The sequence below is a fragment of the Scyliorhinus canicula genome, chromosome 5, assembly GCF_902713615.1.
Source record: "Scyliorhinus canicula chromosome 5, sScyCan1.1, whole genome shotgun sequence".
NCBI lineage: Eukaryota > Metazoa > Chordata > Chondrichthyes > Carcharhiniformes > Scyliorhinidae > Scyliorhinus > Scyliorhinus canicula.
In genome coordinates, this window is record NC_052150.1 from 58,888,041 (window position 1) to 58,913,825 (window position 25,785).

The window sequence follows — 25,785 nt, forward strand, 5'->3', positions numbered from 1 at the left end:
AAGGCCGCAATGTTAGATGCTATTGGATACAACAAAGGGGATCCGGTAGAGGGTTTGAACAGATGCAGGTAAAAGAAAGGGAACATCCGACTGCCTTTGCCAGTCGCCTCGGGATACATTTCAAGGCAGTATATCGAAACTTAGACTGCGCTCACCTCGATGAGGAAGACACCACTAAATGGTCCCGTACATTAGTTTCACATGCCACTAAAGCAGGTAAAAAGGCTTGCACGAATTATGACCCAGAAGATACCACGCACAATGAGATTTGGGTACTTAGACGCCTATCCAGGGCATGGGAACAATCACATCAGGATCAGGTGGACCAGAATGCAATAGAAGCCACAATGTACCTAGTCAGAACTATCCAGGAACCCGCATGGATAAATGAGGGCAGAAGAGAGGAACATCTCCCCCGGGAACAGTACCCCAGAGCACAAGCCCCCCACGAGATTCATGTTACACTTGTGGACAAGTAGGACATTTTGCTCACGATTGCAGACAAAAACCCCCACACCAACGGCCCCAACAGCACAACCCCCCACCCAGAAACAATAGGCCACACCACGATCGCCAGCCGCGACAGCTAGAAGGCAATGCTCGCCCCATGCATAACGTAAACGCCCGTTCAGACAACCTCGCTTATAACTCCCTGGATTGACGGTGTCCAGAGTCTCCAACATGGGTCTGTGACACGCGCTGGGATAATGTAGGAAGACCGGTAGTCACAGGCACAGTCCGGGAACAAGAAGTTGATTCTCTTTGGGACACAGGAGGATCCCGAACCACACTAAACCCCGCAAACCTATTCCAAAAAAACACCCTGGCCCAGCACAGATACCATCACACTCAGTGGATTCACAGGCCACATGTAACAGGGATACATCACAGCCCCTATATCCGTCCAAATAGGAAACATAACCACTACCCACCCCGTTGTTCCAGTAGACCTACCCCCGACTGCGGAACACATCCTAGACATAGACTTTATGAACTCACATAACCTCTCCTTCGACCCCGTAAACAAGTGTGTCTGGCGAATGTTCAAGACAGCTAGAGCCCCCACCACACTCTCAGTTGGAGATTACGAAAACAGGATTTGCTCAGTAGGGGGATTATTGGTTTAACCATTCGGCAATTAGCACAGACGACACCGTTAGATGGGTATTAGCCACATACAAAGGCGTGTTTGCCCAACACAAGCATTCCAGGTACGATCATGATCTCAGGTCCCGCCCCCAAACCACAGAAACAGTATGGTTTTCCACAGCAGGCTGAGGGCGAAAGTTTAAAGGTAATTAACAGTCTGTTAAAGCAAGGAGTGATTCAACCCGTAGCTTCCACTTATAATGCCCCGGTTTGGCCCGTAAAGAAACCAGACGGTTCATGGTGACTCACCATTTACTACTGTGAACTGAACAAAGTTACCCCTTTAACAACACCCACCGTTGCTGCGAGTCCCGCGACCATGCTTAAGCACAGAGTGCAAGCAAAGTATTTCACAGCGCTGTATATCAGCAATGGTTTTTGGTCCATTCCCCTCGATCAGGCCTGCCAGTATAAATTCGCATTCACTTTTCAAGGACAACAGTACACGTGGACGTGTCTACCTCAAGATTTCCATAATTCTCCCTCCATTTTCCACAGACAGCTAGCTGCTGGTCTTTCCACATTCTCCCACCCCGAATGCCTAATTCAGTCTGTAGACGACCTGCTCCTGCAAACCGATACCAGTGAAGAGCACGTGGCTCTATTGGCCGAATTACTAACCCTGCTCCAGTCCATTAGATGTCAGGTAAATCCTAAAAAGGCACAGATATTGAGGGAAAATGTACTTTATTTAGGCTCCACTATTACACACGGCAAACGTGAAATTGAACAAAAATAAATAGACTCCATCGTGAACTTGCCCCTGACCCATAATGTAAGTGTACTCCGCTCATTTTAAGGTTTAGTGGGATTCTGCAGAAATTATATAGGCGGTTTTGCGACCAAAGTCGCCCCGCTCTCAGAGTTTCTGAAAAAGAACACCCCATGGAATTGACACATTAGACGATTTAAAACTCGCCCTAAGTAGAGCTCCCGCTTTACAAGTTCCCGACCCCGCCTTGCCCCATGCCATAGATGTAGCAACCACCGAACCCTCTCAGCAGTGCTCCTACAGGAACGCCACAACCGATTAGGACCGGTAGCCTTTGCCTCCAGAGTTTTAGACCCCATAGAACAAGGACGTTCTGCCTGCGAATGACACTTGCTTGCAGTCTTTTGGGCAGTCCAGTACTTTGCCTACATTACAGGCCTCAACCCAGTCACGATATTAACCAAGCATACCCCGACCCAACTGTTGTTAGACAGCAAACTAAAGGATGGTTCAGGGAGCCAGATCAAAGCAGCTCGCTGGACACTCTTATTGCAAGGCAGGGATATTTCTGTGAAACGCATCAAGACCCACACGATCTTAGCAGACAATTTACAATATGCAGGGAACCCACACGAATGCCAGATAATGGCAGCCCCACGCCCCACAGGACCCTTGGTTCCCAAATCGCTACAACCACGTGTAAACGGTGAGGCACAAAGTTCCCAAGACACAGGGGACACAGTAAAGATCTGTGTAGATGGCTCCTCCAGTGTTGAGGATGGAGTAGGAATCACAGGATGCGGGATTTACATGGAGGACTCACAGGGACGCCCACTAGAAGAGGTATCTTTAAAATTACCCGGCCCCTTGGGTTTGCAGGCAGCCGAACTGGCAGCCATAGCTTATGTAACTGACCACCCAGACTCCTTTCCAATTCCCGGCTGGGTCACTGTCTGCACGTCCTCCCCGTGTGTGCGTGGGTTTCCTCCGGGTGCTCCGGTTTCCTCCCACAGTCCAAAAGATGTGCGGGTTAGGTGGATTGGCCATGCTAAATTGCCCGTAGTGTCCTAAAAAGTAAGGGGGGGGGGGTTGTTGGGTTACGGGTATAGGGTGGATACATGGGTTTGAGTAGGGTGATCATTGCTCGGCACAACATCGAGGGCCGAAGGGCCTGTTCTGTGCTGTACTGTTCTATGTTCTATGAAGTCGGCCCTCTTTAAGAAGGGGGTGAAGTTTGCCATGTTGTACCCAGTGCATTTGTGGTTTGTGGCTCACATTTGAGGACCAAGAACTTTACTTTGGATCGCCAGAGGAGGCAATGAACTTTATCAGGGACAAAGGCCTGGCAGAAGACCAAGGACAATGAACTTTGGAGCGAGTGTTTATGTTTTGTAAATTTTTATTAAATGAAAATGAAAATGAAAATCGCTTGTTGTCACGAGTAGGCTTCAATGAAGTTACTGTGAAAAGCCCCTAGTCGCCACATTCCGGCGCCTGTCCTGGGAGGCTGGTACGGGAATCGAACCGTGCTGCTGGCCTGCTTGGTCTGCTTTAAAAGCCAGCGATTTAGCCTGGTGAGCTAAACCAGCTCATTTTAGGGCTCAATTTGGCAAATCCCGCAGTAGCCGCGCTCACCCACGAAAAAGCAACAGGTCACAGAGAACATTAAAGCGGCACAACTGGCTGCTGCTGTCTGACTAGGCGCTAGGAAAAGGCAAAGTAAAGCCAGCTTCGACAAAAAGGTTCACCCCCATAGAGTATGCAGTCGGCCAGCAAGTTATGATCTCGTTATACAACCCCAGCTACTTCCTAGCCCCTAATTTCGCAGGCCCCTACTCCATCTCTGACAAAGTAAGCCCCTCTGTGTACAAGATAGCTTAACCCAACGGTAAGACTGGTTGGTTCCACATCAACCAACTCAAAGTCTACGGATCGCAACAAAGCCACGCCCACCACTTAGCCTTGGTAATGGGAGAGGATGACGCTCTGCCCACTTCCGATTCAGCCCGATGCCCGCTCCAAACCCCCCCCCCCCCCCTCCCAAATCAGGACGATACTCTCCCCTCGACTCCGCCCATACTCAAGTTTGAACTTGACTCTGACGAGAGCCGCCCGGATTTGACTACCATCCCTGGCGACCTCCCCGCCATCAGCTACCCTAGCCCCCGCGACCCCTTTTATGACCGTCTCCGCCCAATGACTCTTCCTCAGCCCGCTCCCGACAATGTTGCTTCCACTTCCAGTACACCAGTTCCCGGCTAAACACCACCACACGACAACCCCGGTACTCCCTCTTGGCACCATGACAATTCCTACAGGTTGGTAAGACATGACGAATCGGACCACCCACAGGCCTACGCAGCTACCGCCTGGAATCTGCAGACATGAGTCTGGCAACCAGGAAAAGGTGATGATTTAAGCGATGAGCCCCTTCTAGGAAATGATTTAACGGAACTGATGCACGCAAATAAAAATAAAAGGAGTCCAGATGATGAGAAATGGACACTGCCTAACCCTATCCCTGTGATCCAGTAACCCCACCTAACCTGGCCAATCCACCTACTCTGCACATCCTTGGACTGTGGGAAGAAACCGGAGCACCTGGAGGAAACCCACGCAGACACGGGGAGAAACTCCAAAAGACAGTCACTCGAGGCTGGAATTAAAACCGGGACACGGGAGCTGTTATACAGCAGTGTTAACCATTGTACCACCCTCTGCATTCAGGTCTTGGAACTGTTGCTTCACAATGCCAGGGACCCGGGTTCGATTCCCGGCTTGGGTCACTGTGCGGAGTCTGCATGTTCTCCCAGTGTCTGCACGGTTTCCCTTCTGGTGCTTCGTTTCCTCCCACAAATCCCGAAAAACATGCATGGTAGGTAATTGGACATTCTGAATTCTCCCTCTGTGTACCCGAACAGGCGCCGGAGTGTGGTGACTAGGGGATTTTCACAGTAACTTCATTGCAGTGTTAATGTAAGCCTACTTGTGACACTGATAAAGATCATTATTATTTTTATAAGGATATCAAGGCATTGAAGAGAGTGAAGAACATATTCACAAGAACAATTTCAGGGATAAGGATTAAAAACAGAAAATGCTGGATAAAATCAGCAGAGGTCTAGTAGTATCTGTGAAGGGAAACCCAATTTTTTCAGTCTAAATAACTATTGTACAGAACTGACTGAAGAAAGGTGGACGGAAAGTGGACGGAAGAGGTGGGGTAGAACAGAAGGCCAGGGAAAAGAAGATATGAGCACATTTGTTGTGAACAGATGACCAAGGGAAGTGTTAATGAAGCCATTAAGGGATGAAGAGTGCTAATGGTGGAGAGATAACAAAAATGCGTTAATGAGAGCAACTGAACAATCAGGGACAGGTGGCCAAGTGGAGGAGAGGCAGGCCAAGGAGCTGAAAAATGATTGATAGCAAACAACAAAAGGGGGGAGGTGGGGTTACAATGGAGGGAAAGTTTGCTATCTAAACTTGTGGAATGCAATGTTGTATTCAGAAAGCTTTAACGTGCTTCATCGGAAGATGATATGATGTTCCTCCAGTTTAAACACCAGTCTGTGTTCCGTTTCCCCAATATGGAGGAGACTGGAATGGGAGCAGCAAATATAGTCAGCGAAGGTGAAGGAGGTGCAGGTGAAATGCTGCTTCATCTGGGTAGTGAGGAGGGAGGAGGTAAAGGAGGTGTTTCACCTTCTGCAATTTCAGGGGAGCGGGCCATGGGAACGAGGATTCAGGGTGATGGAGGAGTAGACCAGGGTGTCACGGACAGAGTGGTCCCTGTGGAATGCTGCCGGGAATGGGGGTGAGGGAAAGACGTGTTTAGTGGTGGCATCATGCTGGAGTTGGTGGAAATGGCGGAGGATGATCCTTTGAATGTGGAGGCTGGTGGGGTGAAAAGTGAGGACAAGAAGGACCCTGTCATGGTTTGGGAGGGAGGAGAAGTGGCGAGGGCAGAGGTGTTAGAGATGGGCTGGACATGGTTGAGTACCCTGTCAACATAGGGGGGAAATATCCAGGAGCCAGAAGCCGAGTGGCTGCGTGCGGAGGAGGCCTCCTGCATGGGGACCTCCCTCCTGGCCCTCGCCACGGCAGCACTCCCATCCCCACCCAAAAAACACTCCAGCAGCCCAGTGGTGACAGCCACCCTCCAATCCTGGAACCAACTGCGGCAGCAATTTGGCCTGACCAAAATGTCGGACAAGGCTCCCATCTGCAACAATCATAGGTTCACACCAGCACTGACTGACGCCACCTTCAAAAGGTGGAGACAGGACGGGGGGACACTGACAATCAGGGACCTATACACCGACAACAGGATCGCAACACTGGACGAACTGACAAGAGAAATTTTGGCTAGCTGGAGGGGAACGAGCTACTGTACCTGCAGCTCAAAAACTTCCTACGAAAGGAGACAAGGACGTACCCACAACTGCCACAACAGGCACTACTGGAAGACCTACTGGACGCAAGTATTCTAGAGAAATGGAACTGTAGCGACATGTATGACCGACTGGTAGAAAGGGACAACACCGTACTGGACGCAACAAGAATGAAATGGGAGGACGACCTGGGGATGGAGATAGGGTGGGGACTCTGGAGCGAAGCACTGCATAGGGTCAACTCCACCTCCACGTGCGCAACGCTCAGCCTGACGCAACTAAAAGTGGTACATAGAGCCCACTTAACAAGAAACCGTATGAGTAGGTTCTTCCCGGAGGTGGAGGACATATGTGAACGGTGCCAAAGAGGCCCGGCCAACCACGCCCACATGTTCTGGTCTTGCCCCAGACTTGTGGAGTACTGGACAGCCTTCTTCGAGGCTATGTCCAAAGTGGTGGGGGTGAGGGTGGAGCCATGCCCGATAGTGGCGGTCTTCGGGGTTTCAGACCAGCCAGATCTATTCCTGGGGAGGAGGGCGGACGCCCTTGCCTTTGCCTCCCTGATCGCCTGCCGTAGAATCCTGTTTGGCTGCCGGTCAGCAGCACCACCCAGAGCTGCAGACTGGCTGTCCGACCTCTCGGAATCTCTCCAAATGGAGAAAATCAAATTCGTCATCCGAGGGTCGGACGACGGCTTCCACAGAACGTGGGAGCCATTCATGCAATTGTTCCGGGACCTGTTTGTGGCCAACGTACAAGAGGAAGAATAGTTGGGTGGCCAAGAATCAGGGGAAAATGGACGGGAATCGGGGGAAGGTAGCCGGGGGAGGGCTATGGGTTCGTTATGGGGGTTTGATGGCTAGCTAAGGCCCAAAACCAAACTATAAATAAATGCCTATAAACATGTGCCTCGGCCGTATTGGGGAATATAAAATATATATGCCGGCTAAAGGGGGCGGCCACAGTTGTTATTACGAAGATGCTTACCTGTAATATGTTAACTTTTGCGTGTTTTTTTTTGTCTCTCTCTCTCTAATAATTTGTAATTTGTTGGATATAAAATATGAAAACTCAATAAAAAACATTTTATAAAAAACATAGGGGGGGAAATCCTTGGTTGAGGGAAAAGACAGACATGTCAGAAGCGCTGTTTTCAAAGGTGACATCATTGGAACGGGTGTGGCGGAGCTGGAGAAACTGTGAGAATGAGATGGAGTCAGTCCAAGGGTAAGGATCTTTAGTTCTAAGATATATTGAAGAGGTTAAGTTTGTTTTCCTTTGAAAAAGAAGGTTGAAAGAAACTTTGAGAGAGGTATTCCAAATCATGAGGAGTCTGGGCAGATTAGATATGGAGAAACTGTTCCCGCTTGTGACAAAAATCAAGAACCAGAGAGCACCGATTAAATTAATTTTCAAAAGGAGAGAAAGTGATAGGAGGAAAGAAACATCTTCATGCAGCAAGTGGTTAGGATTTGGAATGTACTGCCAAAGAGTATAGTGGCGGCAGGTTTAATTGGAGCATTCAAAAGGGAATTAGACTGTTATTTCAAATGGAAAACTGCGCAGGTTATGGGGAGAAGGTGGAAGTACGGTAAGGAAATTGCTAATTTGGAGAGTTGGTGCAGACGTGATGGGCTAAATGGCCTCCTTCTGTGCTGTAACATGTCTGTGATTCGTTGAATATACTCAAGGCTGAGACAGACAGATTTTTGACTATCAGGGAGGTACACATTTTGAGCAAGAGGCTAGAAAGTGGAGTGAAGGCCAAGATCAGATCAGCCATGATCTTATTGAATGGTGAAACATGGCTGAGGGATCATATGGCATACACCAGCTCCTGCTTCTTAGAACATAGAACAGTACAGCACAGAACAGGCCCTTCGGCCCTCAATGTTGTGCCGAGCCATGATCACCCTACTCAAACCCACGTATCCACCCTATACCCGTAACCCAACAACCCCCCCCCCCCTTAACCTTACTTTTATTAGGACACTACGGGCAATTTAGCATGGCCAATCCACCTAACCCGCACATCTTTGGACTGTGGGAGGAAACCGGAGCACCCGGAGGAAACCCACGCACACAGGGGGAGGACGTGCAGACTCCTAATATTATGTTCTTATTTTAGGCAACTAAGTTGATAATATGGATTGTACCTTTTGAGGTGGAATTTGAGGTATCTCAGGATAGTGCGGCTTGGCACAAATGTACAACTCATGCAAGCAAGTAATTGCCAACAGCGCAAGTTGCACTGATTCCCTGGCTGAGGCACTTTGTTTGTCTGTTTGACAAGTTGACAGTAGAGCTCATCCCGTAAAGGTCGCAGATCTTGCCCAGTCAGCAGAATATCTTTTATGATGGGAATCGGATCGGAAATAGATTCCATTTGGTGTAGAGAATTGAAGAGCTTGATGGCCTCATCCTGTAGAGTTGTGTAGCCTTTTTCTTTCAACACTGGAAAACAAATCAGAAATAGAGTTGATTTTGTTGAAGCCAATGGAGATCTTAGCCACAAACATATCTGTAACGGGAAATATACACGCTCTCTGCTAATTTTAAGGCCCAACGTCATGTTTTTAGGTCTGTATTCCTTTGCACTGGAAATCTAGATAGAGTGGATATGGGTGGCACAGTAGCACAGTGGTTAGCACTGGTGCTTCACAGTGCCAGGGACCAGGTTCAATTCCCGACTTGGGTCACTGTCTGTGCGGAGTCTGCACATTCTCTGTGTGTCTGCATGGGCTTCCTCCGGGTGCTCCGGTTTCCTCTCACAAGTCTGAAAGACGTGCTCTTAGGTAATTTGGACATTCTGAATTCTCCCTCCGTGTACCTGAACAGGCGCCAGAATGTGGCGACTAGGGGCTTTTCACAGTAACTTCATTGCAGCATTAATGTAAGCCTACTTGTGACAATAAAGATTATTATTATTCGAGAACTCAATGGGCCAGAGTACACTGAGGAGACTCCTCAATTTTCTTGATATTAAAATAAACAGATGGTAGATTATGGATGCAGTGCCAGCAATTTAAGCACATTAATTAGTAGGCGAAGCTCCACATCGACACGAAAAATTGGAAAGTCAACTTCCTTTAGTGGAATTTGAATTACAGATACCTTAAAGTTAATTCTGGGTAAAAGAGGATCGAGTTGACTTCCAATGGCGGCCATGGAGTGAGTGGTCACTTATTTGGTAGCTCCCGCTCATGGTGAACCTTTGGGACTTTTATCGGCAACTTATGGGGAATTTGATCAGTAAAATAGGAGACCGGTGAGGTAAAGGTGAAGAATCCCTCGCCAGTTTATGGATTAGTGGACCAGAGGTGCTCTTAAAAGGAGAGATCGTTGTGCAAAGAAGGGAGTGGTGTGTACAGCACAGGAAAACATGGCGGAGGCTCAGGGACTGGGATTGTCAGCCCAGTGGTCAGTGGAGCAGCTGGTGGAATTCCTTCAGGAGAGCTTTGCTAAGCAAAGGACAATAGTACCTGGGCCTGATGAAGGTGGGAACTGACCGGGTGGAGCAAAGATTGGAAGCCCAGGGACAAGCGATCCAGAAGGTGGAAGCGGTGGTGGCTGAGCACGAGGACCAGCTAACTGCGGTGGCGGCAGAGAATGGGCTGACGAGGGACCACCAGAAAAGGCTGCAAGAGAAAGTGGAAGATCTGGAGAACAGATCACGCAGGCAGAACCTGAGGATCGTTGGCCTCCCAGAAGACAGCAAGGGATCGGACACAGGGGCACATGCGGCGCATATGTTCGAGAAGATACTGGGGGAACGTGCGTTTACTCGACCCTTCGAGGTAGACAGGACGCACAGAGTGCTGGTGAGGAAGCCGCTGATCAATGAGCCACTGAGGGCGATGGTGGTATGAATGCACCGGTTCCTGGACAAGGAACAGATCTCGAGGTGGGCCAGGCAGGCGTGGAGCTGCAAATGGGAAGATAGTGAGCTGCGTATATACCAGGACTTGGGTGCAGAATTGGCCAAAAGAAGGGCGAGCTTCAATAAAGTTGAATCAGTCCTCTTCAAGAAGGGGGTGAAGTTCGGCATGTTGTACCCAGCTCGTTTGTGGGTCTCTTAAGAGGGTCAAGAACTTAATTTTGATTGCTGGATGAGGCGATTAACTTTGTTAAGGCAGGTGATGGAGGACATTGAACTTGGGGGCAAGTACCTCTGCTGCTAAATTTCTTTTCTCTTTGGGTTTTGTATGTATTGTTTTTGTCCCAAAGTTTGGGCTGTTGCTACGTTTTGGATGCAGGTTAACTTTGTTCTTAATAGGCGATGGTGGGTGGAATTTTCTTCTTTGTGTTTGTTGGGGATTGCTATGTTGTTTTGCATATGTATGGTCGAGCGGGGGGGGGGGGGGGACATCAGTGTCAGTGGGGGGTGGGATGCTTGGGGTCATGGGCAGGGATACAGGGCTTGCTAGATGGGCTAGCTCACGGAAGCGCAGTGGGGGGGCAAGCATGTGATCAGCTTGTTGTGGGGGGTTGGGATTGCCATTTTGTTATGGGGGAGGGGGAGAGAGGGGGGAATTGTTCTGCTGACAGGGGAGGGACTGGGGCTTGGAAACAAATTGGAGGTCGATGACGGTGAATACCCAAGGGCGGGCCTGAGGAGGCGTGGGACGCTGGAGGCGTGGAGGCTGGCCGAAGAAGGATGATGGTTGATCTGCAGGAGCAGGTTGCCCCCCCCCCCCCCCTCCCCCCATGCTGATTACATGGAACATGAGGGGGCTGAATGGGCCGGTCAAGAGGGCACACGTGTTCGCGCATTTGAAGTGTTTGAAGGCGGACATGGCAACGTTACAGGAGACCCGAGGTAGTGGATCAAACTAGGTTGAGGAAGGGGTGGGTTGGGCAGATATTTCATTCGGGGCTAGACGCAAACAAGGAGGGTTGAGATCTTGATCAATAAGCGGATGCCATTTGAGGCAGGGAATATAATGGCGGTCTCAGGGGGTAGGTCCCTTATGGTGAGTGGGTAGCTCAAATGGTATTATTGAACATTTACGCACCAAATTGGGACGATGCAGAATTTATGGGGCGGGTGTTGGGGAAGGTTCGGACCTGGACTCGCAAAGATTGATCATGGTGGGGGACTATCATATGGTCAAAAATCCGAGGTTAGATCAGTCGAATTCAAAGACAGGGTGACAGCCGTGGCGAAGGAACTAAAATGGTTTATGGAACAGATGGGAGGGGTGCATGGAGGTTCGGATGGCCAAGAGCGATGGAGTTTTCTTTTCTCTCCCATGTACACAAAGTGTATTCCCGGATTGAATTTTCGTTTTGACCAGGGCTTTGCTGCGGTGGTGGATGCCCAGTATTCGGCGATTGTGGTGTCCGACCATGCCCAACACTGGGTGGATCTACGGTTGAGCAAGGAGGGTGTCAGCGCCCGCAATGGAGACTGGATGAAGGACTGATCGCGGATGAGGGGGTGTGTGGGAGGGTGAGGCAGGCTATCCAGAATTATTTGGAGATAAATGACACTGGGAAAGTTTCCGCAGCAACGGTGTGGGAAGCGCTGAATGCGGTGGTTAGGGGGGAGCTAATTTCGATACGGGCTCATAGGGAGAAGGTGGAATGGGCAGAGTTGGATAGGCTGGTTAGGGAGATACTCAAGATGGACAGAAGCTATTCTGAAGCCCCAGAGACAGGGTTGTTGAAGGAACGGCAGAAGCTGCAGATGGAGTTTGGTCTGATATGCACAGGGAAAGCGGTGGGGCAGTTGAGAAAGGCGGGAGGGGCGACATAAAAGAATGGTGAGAAGGCCAGTAGGATGCTAGCACATGAACTCAGGAAAAGGGAGGCAGCCAGGAAGATAGGAAGAATGAAGGAAAGAGGGAGGAACATGGTCCTGGAACCAGCAGGGGTGAACAGGGTGTTCAAGGAATTTTCCAGTCGGTGTATGAGTCGGAGTCCCCAGTGGGATGGAGGGGATGAGTCAGCTTTTGGAAGGGTTGAAGGTTCCGAAGGTGGAGGAAGGGTTGGTGGAGGGATTGGGAGGCCCCATCGGGATTGTAGAAGTTGTAGAGGGATTGGAGGCCATGCAGTCGGTAAGGCCCCGGGACCGGACGGCTACCCAGTGGACGTTTTCTGGGATACAAAGAACAAAGAAAATTACAGCACAGGAACAGGCCCTTCGGCCCTCCCAGCTTGCGCCGATCCAGATCCTTTATCTAAACCTGTTGCCTATTTTCCAAGATCTACTTCTCTCTGTTCCCCACCCGTTCATATATCTGTCCAGATGCATCTTAAATGATGCTATCGTGCCCGCCTCTACCACCTCCGCTGGCAAAGCGTTCCAGACACCCACCACCCTCTGCGTAAAAAACTTTCCACGCACATCTCCCTTAAACTTTCCCCCTCTCACCTTGAAATCGTGATCCCTTGTTTTTAAAAAAAAAAAATTTTTTATTGGAATTTGTTTTACAGAAAATATAAAAATATAACAAGTATAGCAACAAGCAGTAATATGCAACTAACAGCCCCATAACACCCACAATTCCCCCCATACCGTAACATCACATGTATCAGACTCCCCCCACCCCCCCCAACAAGAGAACTTAACCATAAATTAAAATTAAATAAATTAAATTTAAATAAAATAAGCAAACATAATCAACGTCCCCCCCCCCCCCCCCCCGGTTGCTGCTGCTACTGTCCCAGTACCCCATCGTTGAGCCAGAAAGTCGAGGAAAGGTTGCCACCGTTTAAAGAACCCTTGCAACGATCCTCTCAGGGCGAATTTGACCTTCTCAAGCTTAATGAAGCCCGCCATGTCATTGATCCAGGTCTCCACGCTTGGGGGCCTCGCATCCTTCCATTGTAGCAAAATCCTTCGCCGGGCTACTAGGGACGCAAAGGCCAGCACACCGGCCTCTTTCGCCTCCTGCACTCCCGGCTCGACCCCAACCCCAAAGATCGCGAGTCCCCATCCTGGCTTGACCCTGGATCCCACCACCCTTGACACCGTCCTCGCCACCCCCTTCCAGAACTCCTCAATGCCGGGCATGCCCAGAACATATGGGCATGGTTCGCTGGACACACCTATCTTCACCCCCAAAGAACCTACTCATCCTCGTCCCAGTCATGTGGGCCCTATGCAGCACCTTGAATTGAATGAGGCTAAGCCGCGCAGACGAGGAGGAAGAATTTACCCTCTCCAGGGCATCAGCCCATGTCCCGTCTTCGATCTGTTCCCCCAGTTACCCCTCCCACTTCGTTTTCAGCTCCTATACTGATGCCTCTTCCACCTCCTGCATTAGCTTGTAGATATCGGATATCTTCCCCTCCCCGACCCAGACCCCCAAAAGCACCCTGTCACTCACCCCCCTCGCGGGGAGCGCAGGGAATCCCTCCACCTGCCGTCTAGCAAATGCCTTTACCTGCAGATATCTAAACATGTTTCCCGGCGGGAGCCCAAATTTCTCCTCCAACTCCCCCAGGCTCGCAAACCTCCCATCAATAAACAGGTCCCTCAGCTGTCTAATGCCCGCTCTATACCATCCCTGAAATCCCCCATCCATGTTCCCCGGGACGAACCTATGGTTCCCCCTTAACGGAGCCTCCATCGAGCCCCCCACTTCTCCCCTATGTCGCCTCCACTGCCCCCAAATCTTGAGGGCAGCCGACACCACCGGACTCGTGGTATACCTCGTGGGAGGGAGCGGCCACGGCGCCGTTACCAGGGCCCCCAGGCTTGTATCCCCACAGGACGCTCTCTCCATCCGTTTCCATGCTGCCCTCTCCCCCTCCATCACCCACTTACGCACCATCGACACGTTGGCCGCCCAGTAGTACCCCGAGAGGTTGGGCAACGCCAGCCCCCCCCCCCCTCCCCCCATCTCTACTCCACTCCAAGAAGACCCTCTTCACCCATGCGCCCATGCTGCTGGTCACCCTTTTAAAAAAGGCCCTAGGGACAAAGATGGGCAAGCACTGGAAGAGGAACAAGAACTTCAGGAGAACCGTCATTTTGACGGATTGCACTCTGCCCGCCAGCGATAGCGGCACCATGTCCCACCTTTTAAATTCCTCCTCCATCTGCTCCACTAGTCTGGTGAAGTTAAGCTTATGAAGAGCCCCCCAACTCCTGGCCACCTGCACCCCCAGGTACCTGAAACTCTTCACTGCCCTCCTGAAGGGGAGCCTCCCAATTCACTCCTCCTGATCTCCCGGGTGCACGACAAATACCTTGTTCTTTCCTAAGTTTAGCTTATAGCCCGAGAAGCCCCCAAATTCCGCTAACAGCTCCACCTTCCCCGGCATTCCCCCCTCTGGGTCCGCCACATATAACAGCAGGTCGTCTGCATACAGCGATACCCGGTGCTCCTCCCCACCCCGCACCAGACCCCTCCATTTCCCTGACTCCCTCAACGCCATGGCCAGCGGTTCAATTGCCAGTGCAAAGAGCAGGGGGGACAGGGGACACCCCTGCCTGGTCCCACGAAAAGAGCCTAAAATACTCCGATCTCCTTCCATTTGTGACTACACTCGCCATCGACGCCGCGTAAAGCAGCCTCACCCATTTGATGAATCCCTCCCCAAATCCAAACCTCTCCAGCACCTCCCACAGGTACCCCCACTCAACTCTATCAAACGCTTTCTCTGCGTCCAGCGCCACCACTATCTCCGCCTCCCCCTCCACTGCCGGCATCATGATAACATTGAGCAGTCTCCGCACATTCGTGTTGAGCTGCCGCCCCTTGACAAATCCTGTCTGATCTTCATGAATTACCTCTGCCACACAATCCTCTATCCTGGTAGCCAGGATCTTCGCCAGCAACTTAGCGTCTACGTTAAGGAGCGAGATAGGCCGATATGATCCGCACTGCAAGGGGTCCTTATCCCGTTTTAGGATCAAAGAGATCAGTGCCCGCGACATCGTCGGGGGCAAAGCCCCCCCCTCCCACGCCTCATTGAAAGTTCGCACCAGCAGGGGACCCACCAGGTCCGCATATTTTTTGTAAAATTCTGCCGGGAACCCGTCCGGTCCCGGGGCCTTACCTGACTGCATTTGCCCGATCCCCCTGACTAGCTCCTCCAACTCTATCGGTGCCCCCAGCCCCTCTACCAGCCTCTCTTGAACCCTTGGGAAACATAGCCTGTTCATGAAGCTCTCCATCCCCTCTCTCCCCCTCGGAGGTTCCGACCGGTACAATCCCTCGTAAAAGTCCCGAAAGACCCCGTTTACTTCTGTCCCCTTCTGCACTACATTTCCACCCCCATCCTTCACTCCCCCAATTTCCCTAGCCGCATCTCGCCTACGGAGCTGATGCGCCAACATCCTGCTCGCCTTCTTAAATCGTGACCCCTTGTAATTGACACCCCCACTCTTGGAAAAAGCTTGTTGCTATCCACCCTGTCCATACCTCTCATAATTTTGTAGACCTCAATCAGGTCTCCCCTCAACCTCTGTCTTTCCAATGAAAACAATCCTAATCTACTCAACCTTTCTTCATAGCTAGCACCCTCCATAACAGGCAACATCCTGGTGAACCTCCTCTGCACCCTCTCTAAAGCATCCACATCCTTCACGTAATGTGGCGACCAGAACTGCACGCAGTACTCCAAATGTGGCCTAACCAAAGTCCGATACAACTGTAACATGACCTGCCGACTCTTGTACTCAATACCCCATCCGATGAAGGCAAGCATGCTGTATGCCTTCTTGACCACTCTATCGACCTGCGTTGCCACCTTCAGGGTACAATGGACCTGAACTCCCAGATCTCTCTGTACATGAATTTTCCCCAGGACTCTTCCATTGATCATATAGTCTGCTCTTGAGTTAGATCTTCCAAAATGCATCACCTCGCATTTGCCTGGATTGAACTCCATCTGCCATTTCTCTGCCCAACTCTCCAATCTATCTATACTTTGCTGTATTCTCTGACAGTCCTCCTCGCTGTCTGCAACTCCACCAATCTTAGTATCATCTGCAAACTTGCTCATCAGACCACTTATACCTTCGTCCAGATCATTTATGTATATCACAAACAACAGTGATCCGAGCACGGATCCCTGTGGAACAGCACTAGTCACCTTTCTCCATTTTGAGACACTCCCTTCCACCACTACTCCCTGTCTCCTGTTGCTCAGCCAGTTCTTTATCCATCTAGCTAGTACACTCTGAACCCCATACAACTTCACTTTTTCCATCAACCTGCCATGGGAAACTTTATCAACTGCTCCATGTATATGACATCTACAGCCCTTTCCTCATCAATTAACTTTGTCACTTCCTCAAAGAATTCTATTAGGTTTGTAAGACATGACCTTCCCTGCACAAAACCATGCTGCCTATCACTGATAAGTCTATTTTCTTCCAAATGTGAATAGATCCTATCCTTCAGTATCTTCTCCAGCAATTTGCCTACCACTGACGTCAAGCTCACAGGTCTATAATTCCCTGGATTATCCCTGCTACCCTTCTTAAACAAAGGGTCAACCTTAGCAATTCTCCAGTCCTCCGGGACCTCACCCGTGCTCAAGGATGCTGCAAAGATATCTGTTCAAGCCCCAGCTATTTCATCCCTCACTTCCCTCAGTAACCTGGGATAGATCCCATCCGGTCCTGGGGACTTGTCCACCTTAATGCCTTTTAGAATACCCAAAACCTCCCCCTTCCTTATGCCGACATGACCTAGAGTATTTAAACATCCATCCCTAGCCTCAACATCCATCATGTCCCTCTCCTTGGTGAATACCGATGCAAAGTACTCATTAAGAAGCTCACTCATTTCCTCTGACTCCACGCATAAATTCCCTCTTTTGTCTTTGTGGGCCAATCATTTCTCTAGTTACCCTCTTGCTCCTTATATGCGAATAAAAGGCTTTGGGATTTTCCTTAACCCTGTTTGCCAAAGATATTTCATGACCCCTTTTAGCCCTCTTTATTGTGCGTTTGAGATTTGTCCTACTTTCCCGACATTCCTCCAAAGCTTCATCAGTTTTGAGTCGCCTCGATCTTATGTATGCTTCCTTAGCTAGTCTCACAATTCCACCCGTCATCCATGGTTCCCTAATCTTGCCATTTCTATCCCTCATTTTCACAGGGACATGTCTGTCCTGCTCTAATCAACCTTTCCTTAAAAGACTCCCACATTTCAAATGTGGATTTACCCTTAAACAGCTGCTCCCAATCCACATTCCCGAGCTCCTACGAATTTTGTTATACTTGGCCTTTCCCCAATTTAGCACTCTTCCTTTTGGACCACTCTCGTCTTTGTCCATGAGTATTCTAAAACTTATGGAATTGTGATCGCTATTCCCAAAGTAATCGACGACTGAAACGTCAACCACCTGGCCGGGATCATTCCCCAATACCAGGTCCGTATGGCCCCTTCCCGAGTTGGACTATTTACATACCGCTCTAAAAAAACTCTCCTGGATGCTCCTTACAAATTCTGCTCCATCTATGCCTCCAACACTACACGAGTCCCATTCAATGTTGGGGTAGTTAAAATGTCCCATCACAACCACCCTATTGTTCCTACATTGTTCTGTAATCTGTCTACATATTTGTACCTCTACTTCACGCTCGCTTTTGGGAGGCCTATAGTAAAGTCCCAACAATGTTACTGCACCCTTCCTATTTCTTAGCTCTATCCATATTGCCTCAGTGCTCGAATCCTCCATCGTGCCCTCCTTAATCACAGCTGTGATATCATCTCTGATGGTGGGCCCGCTGCTGGCGAGGGCATTTAATGACGCAAGGCAGCAGGGTGTTCTTCCCCCAACAATGTCACAGGCTTTGATCTCATTGATCCTGAAGCGGGTGAAGGACCCAGAGCAATGTGGGTCACACAGACCAATTTCCCTACTGAATGTTGATTTCAAATTGCTGGCCAAAATTCTGGCCTCGAGGTTAGAGGATTGTGTTCCCGGGGTGATGGGGAAGACCAGATGGGGTTTGCCAAAGGCAGCTAACGGCCAATGGTAGAACATAGAACATAGAACAGTACAGCACAGAACAGGCCCTTCGGCCCTCAATGTTGTGCCGAGCCATGATCACCCTACTCAAACCCACGTATCCACTCTACACCCGTAACCCCCCCCCTTAAGCTTACTTTTATTAGGACACTATGGGCAATTTAGCATGGCCAATCCACCTAACCCGCACATCTTTGGACTGTGGGAGGAAACCGGAGCACCCGGAGGAAACCCACGCACACAGGGGGAGGACGTGCAGACTCCACACAGACAGTGACCCAGCCGGGAATTGAACCTGGGACCCTGGAGCTGTGAAGCATTTATGTTAACCACCATGCTACCCTGCTGCCCACTGAAGGCCCCTGAATGTAATCATGATGCCCTCCGAGGGGGGATACAGGGGGTGGTGGTGGTCACTATGGATGCGGTGAAGGCCTTTGACCGGGTGGAATGGAATTATTTGTTGTTGGTCCTGGGACGGTTTGGGTTTGGCAGGGCTTCATTGACTGGGTTCGGTCATGCGTGACATGCGGGAGATTAAATTTAATGCAGTAAAGTATGAAGTGCTACATTTTAGTGGGGAGAATAAAAGGAGACAATATGAAATAAAAGATATAATTCTAAAGTGGTGCAGGAGCACAAGGATCAGGGCTACAAGATCATTTAAAATATCAGGGTAGGTTGAGAAAGCAGTTAATAAAATATATAGGATCCCGGGGTTCAGTAACAGAGGAGTAAGGCATCAAATAAAGGGCGTTATGCTGAACCTTTATAAAACACTGGTTCAGCCTCAACTGGAGTTATGCATCCTATTCTAGGCACTACATTTGGAAAGCACGTGAAGGTATTAGAGAGGTGAAGAAACAATTGGGGATTTCAGTTACGAGGATAGATTGACCATGATAGTTTGGAGAAGCTGGGTCTGGACTCCTGGGAAGAGATCTGAGAGATGTTCAAAATCATAAACTGTTCCCATCGGCAGAGGGAGCCTAAAACCAAAGGACATGGATTGAAAGGGATTTGCAAAAGAATGAAAGCTTCTTTTATGCAACAAGTGGAATGTTCTGCCCGAGAGAGTTGTGGAGACAGATTCAACTGCAGCTTTCAAGGAAATTGGATAAGCATCTGAAAATAAAAAAGGGCATTGAGTATAGATGTTGGGAAGTTATCCTGCAGTTGTACAGGACGTTGGTGAGGCTGCACTTGGAGTATTGTTTTCAGTTTTGTTTACCTTGCTAGAGGAAAGATGTTATTAAGCTGGAGATAGTGCAGAAGAGATTTACAAGGATGTTGCCAGGACTCAAGGGGCTGAGTTATGGGGAGAGATTGGACAGGCTAGGACTTTTTTCTTTGGAGTGTAGGAGACTGAGGGGTGATCCTATAGAGGTGCATAAGATCATGAGAGGCATGGATAGGGTGAATGCATTCAGTCTTTTTCCCCAGAGTTGGAGAATCGAGAACTAGAGAGCATAGGTTTAAGTTAAGAGGGGAATGAATTAATGGGAACCTGAGGATCAATGTTTTTCACACAGAGGGTGGTACGTATGTGGAAAGGGCTCCTGGAGGAAGAGGCTGAGTCAGGGACATTGACAACATTTAGAGGGAATTTGGACAGATACACGGATAGGAAATGTTTGGAGAGATTTGGGCCAAGTGCAGGCAAATGGGGTTTAGCTTAAATGGGCATTTTTGGCATGTACCAGTTTGGGCTGATGGACCTGTCTCGGTGCTGTAGATTCTATAATTCTATGCTTAAGACACATGGAAAGGATGGGGTAGTGGGACGGGCAGAACTTCTCTTGCACAGAGCTGGCATGGACCTCACGTGCTGAACAGCCTTATTTTGTAGGATAACCATTCTATGATCCTATAATTCTTGAGCATTTCCAATTTGCATTCTTCCATTATCGGTGGTCATGCATGCCTTCCAATGCCTCGTTCCCAAGGCCTCTAATTTCCACCTTTAAGCCTCTTCACTTCTCTCCCTTCCTCTCCTCTTTAAGATGTTCCTTGAACTTAGCTCATTGACCAAGCTTTTGGTCACCAGTCCTAACGTCACATGGTTTGGCGTAACATTTTGTTTGATCTGCTCTTGTGAAACACAAACATTTTAGATGCTATAGAAATGCAAATCTTTGTAAGCTATGTAATAAGTTTTCGTTACTCACAATTTAAATTGATGTCTCCGTATGGTAGTGGAAGAAGTGGGGAGTGCAGAGGATGATGTGTATAACGTAGAATTGGATTCCTTTTGTAGATTTGTTCCACAACTTCAATATTTAGCCAGTTTTCCTAACATACACAATACAAACACATTAAATATCTTTTTCCAGTTCCCAGAAACGTAGCTGTTGGTTTCTAACATGATGAACCACAGGCACGGTTTAACACCCAACAAACAGTTTTGGATGCGTATAGCAGGGTCCTTCAGAATGACCCCGCTATCAAACGGGACTCGGTCATTTTCGGTTGGAAACGTCCCACCGAATCTGCATTTACCTCATTCCCTGCACTGACGAACTTCTCGAGATCAGGGCGCCATTTAATCTCTGGGTCCCCCTCGGACAGCACACTGTGGCCTCTGGACCCTACCTCCCACTTCCCCAATTTAGCTCTTTGGGGGTCTTCGAGCCCCTCCCTCACCCCACCTCTCAAGGGCAGGGCACTCCCGGGCCCGAACCCTGGCATGGGTAATCTGGCACCTGGGCACTGCCAGTCTAGCATCTTGAAAGTGTTCCTGGTAGTTATGTTACAGTTGTAAAAACCTCTGGTGAGACCACATCTGGAGTAATTCATTCACTTCTCATCAATGCAACTCACAGTGGCCTCAGAGAGATTTGTGGTGCAGATTCACCAGAGTGAACAGGTTAAAATAGAGGGTCCATTGTACAGACTATGTTTGCATTCCCTTAATGATTAAAAAGTATTCTAATTTTTCGTAACACAAGTTATTTCCTCTGGTAAGGGGTGTCCAAAACTTAGAATTAGAGGTTGGCTGTTTTGGGGTAAAGCTAGGAAGCACTTTTCTTATACAAAGTACTGTTTAAATCAGTAACTCTTCACCCCAAAAGCTTACAGTTCCCAGCCCCAAAGATCAGTTAATTGACTTTGGAACATTGAGATCAATAGATTTTTGTTGGTATTGTTGTGTTCTGTGAGCTTGTCTATCAATGATTCCCCAGAACTGCTGGTGACTTAGCCAGAATGATGATTTATTAATGGTTAAGTAATGATACGAATCTTATACAGACCAAGTTATTACAGAAACCAAAGAAAAAAATGCTGGAAAATCTCAGCAGGTCTGGCAGCAGTAGTGAGTGAAAAGAGCAAAACGTTTTGAGTCCAGATGACTCTTTGTCGAAGTTATTACAGAGTTACATTAGACTCTCCTGGAACTATCCTTGTGTGCGAATGTTCTTGTGTACACCTTTCAACCTTCTGCTGATAGCCTTCTGCTAGAACAGATCTACCACGTACGGTAGAAATACGACCGCATGGTAGATCTGTACCGCCATCTGCTGGTTGGAGGTCACATCAACAACTATATACAATATTGTCTGCAGGCATATCACCTCAGGGTTAGCATATTAAGGAATATGGATTCAAGGTGTGTGTATGGAACCAAGATAAAGATCAGCTATGCTCTAATCGAACAGCCTCAAGAGGGTGAATGCCCTCGCCCAGCTCCCATCTTAGCTTACAATCTCCATATTACAATCCCCAAATTACAAAGTTCAAAGTCCAATTTAGATAGTGTTGGATAATCTCAACCAAAGCAGTAAAACTGCACTTGATAATCATATGGTAGTTGCCCCTGTTTAATCCAGTAACCCATGCTGGAAAACATGCACATGTCGAAATGATGTGAAAACTTGATTTGGTTCAATTGTGATTCCTGCCCAACAGTAAAATAATCGGCACTTAAATGAAGAACTACCACAGACCAAGGCACCCGAGGTGCAGAAAGCACTATGGAAAGACACCCAGTCCTGTAGAAACACTATTGAAACATACAGCCAAGTGGGGAAATAGTACTATGGAAACACACCTCGTAAAGTGAAGAAACAGCATTATCATAACTTAGTCAGTCCTGTGGGGAAACAGCACAAGGATAAGAACCCCTCCCAGAAGGGAAGCAACAATATTAAAACATAACCCCACCTTCAAGAAATTAGCAAGATGAAAATGAAGAAGAATGACCAAATATGGCTAATCACTGGAGGAATTCCTCAGGTCCTCCGAAGCCCAATCATCTTCATCTGCTTTATCAATTAACCTTCCCTCCATTATAAGGCCAGAAGAGAGGATATCCACAGATTACCTCAAATGCAGCAAGACCTGGACAATATCCAGGCTTGAACTGACAAATAGCAGGTAACCTTGTTCCACAAATGCTAGGCAATGATCAACTCCACCAAAAGAGAATCCAACCATCTCCCCATGATATTCAATGACATTACCATTGCTGAATTCCCCCATTATCAACATCCTGGGGGTTACTGTTGACCAGAAACTGAGCCGGACTAGCCGTATAAATACTGCAGCTACAAGAGCAGGACAGATGGTAGGAATCCTGTGGTGATTAACTCACCTCCTGATTCCGCAAAGTCTATCCACCATTTATAAGACACAAGTCAGGAGTGTAATGAAATACTCTCCACTTGCCTGGAAGAGTTATTGGACTTGCAGCTCCAGCAGCATTCAAAAAGCTCGACACCATCCAGGACAAAGCAGCCCATTTTATTAGCTCCATTCACCATGTTAACCATTAACACTCTTCACCACCGACGCATAGTGACAGCAGTGTGTTCCATCTACAATATGTACAACAGCAACTAACCAAGGTTTCTTCAGCAGCATCTTCCGTACCCACGAACTCTACCACCTAGAAGAATAAGGGCAGCAGATACCTGGGAACACCACCTCCTGCAAGTTCCTCTCTCAGCCACTCACCATCACAACTTGGAAATGCATCACCGTTCCTTCACTGTCGCTGGGTCAAAATCCTAGAACTCACAACTGAACAGCACTGTGGGTGAACCTACAGTATGTGGACTGTAGCAGTTCAAGGTGGCAGTCTCAAGAGCAATTAGAAATCGGCAATAAATGTTGGTCTAACCAGTGGGGTCTACATTCCATGGATGAAAAAATAAAAAAATCAGTTGCAGAGGCCTCACCATGTATCTGAAATTGGATGTATTCTTTGTGGCTGGAATTAGTCTTTAAAGAGATTGTAACGAGGGGAAACAATTTTTTAAGTCGGATTAGTGAAAAATATACCATGATTGTATTGTATATGCCAGCATGTAAAATGCTATAACTTAATATGATGCATATGTTCTGTTACTTTTACTTATTCCCAACTGTGTAATATATTATACTCCGGATAAGGCAGTGAATTTCACACATTCATATTTTGTTACATTCAATGTTTCAGGTGTTTCTTTACCTTGATGTCCTGAATAAGTTGCTGTGTGGGTGTATCGATGGGTGCTTTGGTGTCGATAACACTTTGAACGGCATTTGCCCACCTCGTCGCCTCATTCAGAAATTTTGTGTAAAGGTGATAGCAATGTTTACGACCATATATGGTCATATTCCAATAACCTGTCAATCAACAAAGAAATATTATTAAAAATAGGAAATATGCAGTAATGAAACTAATTATGGTTTTACTCGAATTGCAACAAAGGAATTCATGGGCGGGATTCTCCGGACCCCGCCGGGTCGGAGAATCGCCGGGGGCCGGCGTCAATCCCGCCCCCACCTCCCCAAATCCCAAATTCTCCGCCACCAGAGATTCGGCGGGGGCGGGAATAGCGCCCGGGAGGGGTGCAGGGCGATCTGGCCCCGCGGGGGGGGGGGGGGGGGCCCCCACTGTGGCCTGGCCCACGATCAGGGCCCACCAATCGGCGGGCGAGCCTGTGCCGTGGGGGCACCCTTTTCCTTCTGCTTTCGCCATGGTCTTCACCATGGCGGAGGCGGAAGTGACCCTCTCCCCCCTGCGCATGCGCCGGGATTACGTCAGCAGCCACTGACGCTCCAGCGCATGCGGGGACTTACGCCGGCCGACGAAGTCCTTTCGGCCCCGGTTGGCGTGGCGCCAAAGGCCGTCCATGCCAGCCGGCGGAGCGCCAACCACTCCGGCGCAGGCCTAGCCCCTCAATGTGAGGGCTTGGCCTGACGCCGGAGTGGTTCACGCCACTCCAACACGCTGGGACCCCCCGCCCCGCCGGGTAGGGGAGAATCCCGGCCCATGTGAGAAATAGCAACACCTCAAATGTTGTGGACATGAGAATGTTTGAATTAACTGATTCAAAAGCCCACTATTATACAAGGTATTGGGTGCAATCTTCCCAAAAATTGCATGGAATGGTGGATCAGGCGACAAAAGCTGTGTGAAACTTGCCGGCTTCAAAGGCACCTTTTCTTGCCCGATTTAACAGCACTCCGAAATAATGCCTGTGAGGATTACACAATCAGCTGGCAGGGTGGGGCCAAAGCATCAGCTCCACAGGCACCAGGCCCCCAGTGGTGGATAATAATATGCCCCCTCTAACCCCACACACACCGAAGGGGAACACCGCTCCCTGATAATTGAGGAGGGTAACCACTGGGCATTGCCCCCTGTCAGTGCCGGGGCAATGCGCAGGCATACCCCTCAACCCTTAGGGACTAGAGTCATGCCCTTGACATGGTCACCACAACTGGTTTTCACTTTTTGAAAGTCAGTAGTGATTTGCGGTGGTGGGGTTGGGATGAGAATGTGAAACAGGGAAGTGAGGATGTGAAGCAAGGGTTAATAGCCAGAAACAGAAAGAACCAGGTGGGACATCACAAATTAAACGAATATGTAAGAATATGTTATTGAAGCCATTGTAGGATGTTCAAGGTAAGGGAGTGCAACTATAAGCCACACAACCTTGAGAAACAAGGCGGATGGCCGGATGATGAGATATGAAAGATGGAGGCCGCTTGCAATTATAACTACCATTTACCAATTAAGCTACTAGTTAGGCTAGAGCTGCTACATTATCATATGCCAATAGATAACTTCAAGGTTTGTAAAATCATGTATTGGAATTATTGTGATAACCAATGTAAGAGCCATTTATAAATCATGGCTGGACACCTGGTGTTTTGCTAAAATTGCTATACGCTTTTGTGCCACTAGATAACCGCAAAATGTCTATCTCAATGTCTGTGGGATTATGTATTGAAAATATATGACAATAACAAATTAATCATGTCATGTACTGGACATTTGATAAAAACAAGCTGTAATCTGTATTGGGGCCAGCTCAAGTGAATGTAAGAGACAACCCCTTAAAAAAACATATAAAGGAAAGGTGCTTTGAGCAAGACTTTGGCACTCTCAGAGAGGTGGTTCTTTGGAACACCTAGAGAGCAGCTCCGATCGTAATAAAGAATATTCTGAAGTACGGACGTGTTCGAGATTGTTTCTTCCGGACTGAGAAACAAGTGAATTAGATTCACATTCACATTTGGTGTCAGAAGTGGGATTTCAAAGAGTCTCCGCTGAGGCTGACGGCGTAAGCGACTGGTCGAGTTCGGGAGCGAAGGAGGAAT

At 48.6% G+C, this 25,785-nt stretch overlaps 1 protein-coding gene across 2 annotated transcripts in view; it reads right to left on the reverse strand.

Annotated features, from left to right (window-relative positions):
- myo10 (myosin X) overlaps window positions 1-25,785 on the reverse strand; it is a 508,428-nt gene that overhangs the window by 57,213 nt on the left and 425,430 nt on the right. For both annotated transcript variants that reach the window (XM_038797136.1, XM_038797137.1), the window contains 3 exons: window positions 23,645-23,802; window positions 20,364-20,487; window positions 8,412-8,709 (listed from right to left, as the gene is read on the reverse strand). In XM_038797136.1, coding sequence (XP_038653064.1) covers window positions 8,412-8,709; window positions 20,364-20,487; window positions 23,645-23,802 — 580 coding nt within the window. The remainder of the gene's footprint in view (window positions 1-8,411; window positions 8,710-20,363; window positions 20,488-23,644; window positions 23,803-25,785) is intronic.